General features: G+C 41.5%; 2 protein-coding genes across 3 annotated transcripts; one reads left to right on the top strand and one right to left on the bottom strand.

Moving 5' to 3' along the window:
- The first annotated feature begins 843 nt into the window (after positions 1-843).
- cks2 (CDC28 protein kinase regulatory subunit 2) lies at positions 844-2639 on the top strand. Its single transcript, XM_071405802.1, has 3 exons — positions 844-1040; positions 1492-1619; positions 2033-2639. The coding sequence occupies exons 1-3, from the start codon at positions 982-984 to the stop codon at positions 2074-2076; spliced, it is 231 nt and encodes a 76-aa protein (XP_071261903.1). The 5' UTR covers positions 844-981; the 3' UTR covers positions 2077-2639.
- Positions 2640-2672: 33 nt separating this feature from the next.
- LOC139578343 (protein CIMAP1D-like) lies at positions 2673-7128 on the bottom strand. Of its 2 annotated transcripts, none has more exons than XM_071405800.1 (4): positions 6759-7128; positions 4368-4478; positions 3704-3820; positions 2673-3303 (listed from the first exon to the last, which is right to left on the bottom strand). In XM_071405800.1, the coding sequence occupies exons 1-4, from the start codon at positions 6940-6942 to the stop codon at positions 2816-2818; spliced, it is 900 nt and encodes a 299-aa protein (XP_071261901.1). In that variant the 5' UTR covers positions 6943-7128; the 3' UTR covers positions 2673-2815. The 2 variants fall into 2 exon arrangements, with proteins under 2 accessions (XP_071261901.1, XP_071261902.1); XM_071405801.1 differs by having other exon boundaries at positions 2673-3325; positions 3720-3820; positions 6759-6998.
- Positions 7129-7314: the final 186 nt, after the last annotated feature.

The following is a 7314-nucleotide window of genomic DNA, read 5'->3' as shown; positions in this document are numbered from 1 at the left end:
ATGGTATAGTCTGTCTCCATTCTCATGAGGAAAGTAAATAGCATTATAAATCAGGATAGGTAGTAACTGTATATATATGCTCAATGAAATAATATAATTACAAAGTTATAATATTTATTAACACGATTTTAACAGTACATGACATACATCTGTTGTTCACTGCAACAATATCAGAAGCTTGTCTCAAATATAGCATGAAGCAAAAAGTGTTATAACACATCTGCTGGTACCACTTTATATAATATTTCTTACGATCTTCAAAAATGAAATACGTTTGTTTTGAACGTGTGCCTTGCGCAAACGTGTGTTTGTATTCAGTGTGTGACTGTCAAACATGATGGCCAAAAAGTGGGCGGGGTCTAACGTGGGCGGGGCCAAACCCACATTGACCCCGGCCCCGAATTGCACAAGTTGCACAAATAACAGTAGGTTATTCTAGCTGGAATTGTTGCTCTCCTGCCATGCAAAAAAATACTTCCATGGCAGATTCGGACGTGACTAAAATTACAGATGTGGACTTTTGTGCTCGTACACATAATTACATTGCACGACGAATCCCTTAGATTAGGGCTATATACTATTTTTTATTACATTCAGGCATTTGAGAACGAATAACGAATATTCATGATTGTAGGACGAAAGAAGGACGACAAATGGTAATTGACATTAACTCGACGAGCAAACCAATGGAAAAATCTAAAGTCTAATATTGTAGAAATAACTCACCATGTGTACAGCTGTCAAAGTCAGAAGGTGGGGGCGGGGCGCCACGCATTTAGTTTGTTTTGCCCACGCGCGGCCTCACCAATCCCGGCTAAGAGAGGGACGGTTTGAGTTTAAAATTTGCCGACACACTGCAGATGACAATTTGCTTTGTGTTTATAAAAATCTAGCCAGCTTTCGCTTATCAAAACGTACAGCTATCTGAGAATACGAAAACTTATCCAGAATATTGTGTTATATACTTCTGTTCGATTAAACATGTCGAAGAAACAAATTTACTACTCTGACAAGTACACAGATGAAGCATTTGAGTACAGGTAAGTTAGTTGAAGTTGTAACGTTAGCTACTACTGTACTGTAATACTGTTAACATGCTTGCTTACTAGCTAACATTGGTTAACTTGCTTTGCTACGGAAAGCAAGTTCACCCAACTCCCCTGGTTGGTTAACTAGCCAACGTTAGCTTTAGCCATAATACTGTATTTGGCAAAATAATATTGATACTGTTATTATATTTATTGGCTGGCAACTGAAGGCTGCATGATTCATTTGTTTAGTGGGCTAGCGAACTGTATCATGTGACTTGGTTAACGACCGCTAACGTAAGTTAATACTATCAGCTGGTGTTGCCACAACATGTTCAAAGTTATATGGCCTACTGGTGCTAGCTAGCTAACGTTACATCTACGAGTAAAGTACTTTCTAGTTAGTGACGTTGACTAGATAGCTACGTTAATTGGGTGAATTCAATGTCCCTTTCCTACACAGGCATGTTATGCTCCCGAAACAGTTATCAAAGCTGGTGCCCACCTCTCACTTGATGACAGAAGATGAATGGAGGGGTCTGGGGGTGCAGCAGAGCCAGGGCTGGATCCACTACATGATCCACAAGCCAGGTGAGCTATTGACCGAAAGTTAGCATTCCAGTCTCACTTAACATATAACGTTAGTTACCAAGGACTGACGTTTCATACAAGAAACATATTTTCTAAAGCTTTTACTTATGTCTCAAGTCTTCTCATGACTGGTTTTGAGAAGATACATCAGGAATTCCTGCTTTTCTGACATCCTCTTTAATACATAATTTAAATGTACTAGCTAGCTTTCTATTCTAGGCCATATATTGTATTTCCTATTACATGACTTTGCCCCACACCAATGACCTCTTTTCCCCAATCTTCAATGTTGTCCTGATCATATCCCTACAGATGTAAGGCCATTGTTATGCCATCTGCATGTTTGAAAATAATAGCGATCTCTACTAGCTTGAAGTCAGTACTGAATTAGCTACTTTTTGTTTTACTTCTAGAGCCACATATATTGCTTTTCCGAAGACCTCTTCCAAAGGATTGAGTGGAAATCATCTTCCACGTCCCTGAAAGCCACCTTAGTTGAATTGTATGGTCTTTGTTTACTAAACAAGATGTACATCTCTCCATGTGTTTTGGTGTATAGAATAGACCCTTTAAGTTTTTTTTTAACTCCCTCCCCAAAATGTTGGAGGTATGATAGAGGCAGACTGAGTGTTGGAAGGCTCGGCCCCCACTACCAGATGATAAGCAGTTTTGCTTTTATTGGTACATGGCAACAATATGGATATGGAATTTCTCATTCATTAGACTTTACAGAGCTTGAATAACACTTGCTACACTTTTATTGATGTTTACTTACTTGTCAATATGTTGTATTAATGAACCGTGGTCAAATTGAGTTTTTTTTTCTTGAATGTGGAATATTTTATTCAAAATAAATAATTTTGCATGTTCTGAAAATGTTTTTATTTTGTCTGCTTTCCTCTATGTATGTATATATATTTGTATCAGACAGTATACATTTGGACTGAATAGTCACATTTCTGTTAATTCTAAACAACACTGTTGTTGCTGGACAGAACGTAAATAAAATATATTTCTTTACTTTCTGTGTGTAAGTTTGTATATGTTCTGTATCTAAATGTCTTTCATTTCATATTTAATATTAAGCCAGCACAGCAGTAGAAATGGTTCTCTATTGTCATCTCAAGTTCTTTGTTTTGCAGATGAATCCAACCTAGTCCCATATGACAGAGGAACATAGTTGTGAGAAGTGCTTTTCAGTCAGCTACATTGACCACCAGTGGGGTGACAAACTCAGAGTGTCTGATGCCCAGAGAGAAGGCAGGAGCCCGGGGCTTGTGGACAGTCACCTTCTCAGGATTATGAGTTCCAGGGCCAGGCTTCAGAGTGGCATCGTTGGGAAAGCCATGGCGACCTAGCATGGAGAAAGCTGGTTGCCTGGGCAGGTAGACACTTGGATCTGTACTGTTGTATCTACCAGGGCCTGGGGTCTTGGACAGGTCTTCTGAGGGACCCCCTAATTTGCAGTGCCTTGACATGGTGTAGCTGGCACTGGCTGGCTTGGTGGGAACCTGGGGGCCCATGAGAGCAGGGAGACAGTACTTGTTGGGGGCAGGCACTGAGTCGATGGTACGGTAGCGAGTGCGGGAGCCCATAGTGTAGGATGGGGGTCTGCGCTGGGTGTTGCATGGAGGAGCATTCTCAGGGCTGTATGCCCCAGGTCCAGGAGTCTGGAAAAGCCCTGCTAGTGAGAAAGCTGTATTTAGCTTTGGCCTTATGTGAACAAGCAAGATTCATAAGTGGAATGCAGTAGATTCATTGTCAATTTAGAGTGTATGCATATTTGTGGAGTGTTCATGAAATTCAGTTGCAACGGCTGACAGCAGAAGGCAAGGCTTGAGCTGTCACATCCAGCTGTATCTTGTTGCCATACTGCTGAAAGTGGCTTACAAACTGCCACACGCAACAAGGTCCTTATGTAATTAACATCTCTTAAGAAAATCAACATTTTCACATCTAGTAATGAGCTTTTGGTATTTGACAAATAAAAACACAGTTATATTTTAATATGACTTTATAGGAACATTAAAACATGATCAGCTCTGAATTGAAAGTGTATTTACCTGAAGTTGGTGGGTACTTACTTGATGATCCTCTCACTCTGCCCAACATGGAGTATGCGGGGTTGCCATCCCTGCCGAAACGGGTGATTTTTGCATCAATGTAATACTGAGGCCCAGGACTGGAGTCAACACCGTACACTGCACAACCAAACAAGAAAAAATATCAAATAAATAACTGACATACAATACTGGTTAGAGCGTTGGGCCAGTAACTGATGGATCGAATCCCAGAGCTGACGAGGTCAAAATCTGAGCAAGGCAGTTAACCCACTGTTCCCCGGGCGCCAAAGACGTGGATGTCGATTATGGCAGCCCCCCGCACCTCTGATTCAGATCGGTTGGGTTAAATACAGAAGACACATTTCAGTTGAATGCATTCATTTGTACAACTGACTAGGTATCCCCCTTTCCCTACTGAAGTAAGTTTGCCAGTATCCTAAGGACAGTGTCACATTTGGCTGATAAGTTGTATACTGTACTGTAGTAACAGGGTTCACAACGTTTACAACTAGTGACAGGTATTTGTGGTGTTGTTTCCCCCCAGTGGCTTTACAGTTACATTACAACATTCAATATTCCCTTTCATGATCAACTAATAATAGTTGAGGTACTTTTCCATTGACTATTAGAGTAGTGTGTCATGTTAAAATCTTGGGTGCTCTTTAGTGACTGCTGTAGCACTCACAGTTGTTGCTCATTCTGCCGTGGAAGGAGTAAGCAGGGTTGGTTGGCTTGGTGAAGTCATGGCCGATGAAACCAATAGTTGGTGGCAGAGCGTAACGCCCCGGTCCAGGCCCTGTGGGGTAGATATTTTACACAATAGGTTGAGGACCTGTGTGTGCGCATGAAATTATTTGGTCTACTTCACACATATTACATTATATACATTATGGTGTAGTGATGAATAAGCTGAAAAGGTTCATAAAGACGTGCCTGAGGATATAAACGACATATTTACAGTGGGGCAAAAAAGTATTTAGTCAGCCACAAATTGTGCAAGTTCTCCCACTTAAAAAGATGAGAGAGGCCTGTAATTTTCATCATAGGTACACTTCAACTATGACAGACAAAATTTCTGGCTCTCACAGACCTGTAACTTCTTTAAGAGGCTCCTCTGTCCTCCACTCGTTACCTGTATTAATGGCACCTGTTTGAACTTGTTATCAGTATAAAAGACACCTGTCCACAACCTCAAACAGTCACACTCCAAACTCCACTATGGCCAAGACCAAAGAGCTGTCAAAGGACACCAGAAACAAAATTGTAGACCTGCACCAGGCTGGGAAGACTGAATCTGCAATAGGTAAGCAGCTTGGTTTGAAGAAATCACCTGTGGGAGCAATTATTAGGAAATGGAAGACATACAAGACCACTGATAATCTCCCTCGATCTGGGGCTCCACGCAAGATCTCACCCCGTGGGGTCAAAATGATCACAAGAACGGTGAGCAAAAATCCCAGAACCACACGGGGGGACCTAGTGAATGACCTGCAGAGAGCTGGGACCAAAGTAACAAAGCCTACCATCAGTAACACACTTGCCGCCAGGGACTCAAATCCTGCAGTGCCAGACGTGTCCCCTTGCTTAAGCCAGTACATGTCCAGGCCCGTCTGAAGTTTGCTAGAGAGCATTTGGATGATCCAGAAGAAGATTGGGAGAATGTCATATGGTCAGATGAAACCAAAATAGAACCTTTTGGTAAAAACTCAACTCGTCGTGTTTGGAGGACAAAGAATGCTGAGTTGCATCCAAAGAACACCATACCTACTGTGAAGCATGGGGGTGGAAACATCATGCTTTGGGGCTGTTTTTCTGCAAAGGGACCAGGACGACTGATCCGTGTAAAGGAAAGAATGAATGGGGCCATGTATCGTGAGATTTTGAGTGAAAACCTCCTTCCATCAGCAAGGGCATTGAAGATGAAACGTGGCTGGGTCTTTCAGCATGACAATGTTCCCAAACACACCGCCCGGGCAACGAAGGAGTGGCTTCGTAAGAAGCATTTCAAGGTCCTGGAGTGGCCTAGCCAGTCTCCAGATCTCAACCCCATAGAAAATCTTTGGAGGGAGTTGAAAGTCCATGTTGCCCAGCAACAGCCCCAAAACATCACTGCTCTAGAGGAGATCTGCATGGAGGAATGGGCCAAAATACCAGCAACAGTGTGTGAAAACCTTGTGAAGACTTACAGAAATTGTTTGACCTCTGTCATTGCCAACAAAGGGTATATAACAAAGTATTGAGATAAACTTTTGTTATTGACCAAATACTTATTTTCCACCATAATTTGCAAATAAATTCATTAAAAATCCTACAATGTGATTTTCCGGATTTTCTTTCTTCTCATTTTGTCTGTCATAGTTGAAGTGTACCTATGATGAAAATTACAGGCCTCTCTCATCTTTTTAAGTGGGAGAACTTGCACAATTGGTGGCTGACTAAATACTTTTTTGCCCCACTGTACATCTGGCTGGTGCAAATTAGACATGCTAGGTCATCCAAACAGCTGACTTTCACAGCCAGAGACAGTGTGGCAGAGAGTACACTAAGATACAACCTGGGAAATGACTTTTTTGGAAAGTTAAATTTTTTGTTGTTGCGCCAACTCTCTTGCACTAGCTCTATGCACACTCTATCAACACACATTACACTGACACTCCAACACACACACTTTCACGTTATTTTATTGTGGTACTATTGCCTTATTTAGCCTTTATTTTATTTTTTTAACTGCATTGTTGGGAAATGGCTCGTTAGTAAGCATTTCATGGTAAAGTCTACACCAGATGTATTTGGTGCATGTCATTTGTCATTTTGATTTGATATTACATCAGCATTCACATTTTCAGATGCCTGTGCACACTGCACAAGCAAAGTTACTACTGCGAGTTCTGGCAAGTCCAAGCTCTGAGAAATAATCAACTCCTCCAGTCAGTGTTCCCTCTCTGACAGGATAATGCATTCAATTATTAGCTAGACATGTTACGTTTACATGTTACATTTACTCAATTCAGAATAGATGAGTGATCTATCTGTATTGAATAAGTACCGCAAAGGTTGTTCCATTCAGGAAGCTCACCTTTCTCTCTGCCAGCAATGATGGGGCGCTTTTTCACCTCTTCCCCCATGGTCAAATAAATGTATAGTCCTACAAGTCGTCCTACAAAAACATCCTCCAAATCATTACACAAACTGCTCAATTCAATCAATAATAAGAGGGAATTTGACAATACAGTATGTACAAAAACACAGGTAGGAAGCATACTACTGTAAATGTGGACACAAACAGGCTCCAGCAATGAATCATAGCCAGCAGGTTCCTCTCTCCTCCGTGTGGTAGAGGTGATCTTCTGTGTCAGATGGATGCAAGCTCTCCACTCAGCTGCATGACCCTCCTTTATCCATCCATCATCTCCCAAGTCCTGAGTGAAATTCAGTTTGGAGTTCGCCTATTCAGTCATGCATACCTTAACAGCCTGCGCAGTTACACACTCCAAAATAAGAACCACTACCATCAAAGACCCATAAATACCATTAACATTTAGCCTCTTGGTTAGAAAGGCCCTTTAAAGGACCAAATGTTTGATCTCACACCAACTGTGTCCAACTAGTGCATCATCTCAGCCAGTTAAATA

The sequence above is a fragment of the Salvelinus alpinus genome, chromosome 6 (genome assembly GCF_045679555.1).
Source record: "Salvelinus alpinus chromosome 6, SLU_Salpinus.1, whole genome shotgun sequence".
Taxonomy (NCBI): Eukaryota; Metazoa; Chordata; class Actinopteri; order Salmoniformes; family Salmonidae; genus Salvelinus; species Salvelinus alpinus.
Note: the sequence above shows the minus strand (reverse complement) of the source record. Positions and strands in the feature narration are given on the sequence as shown.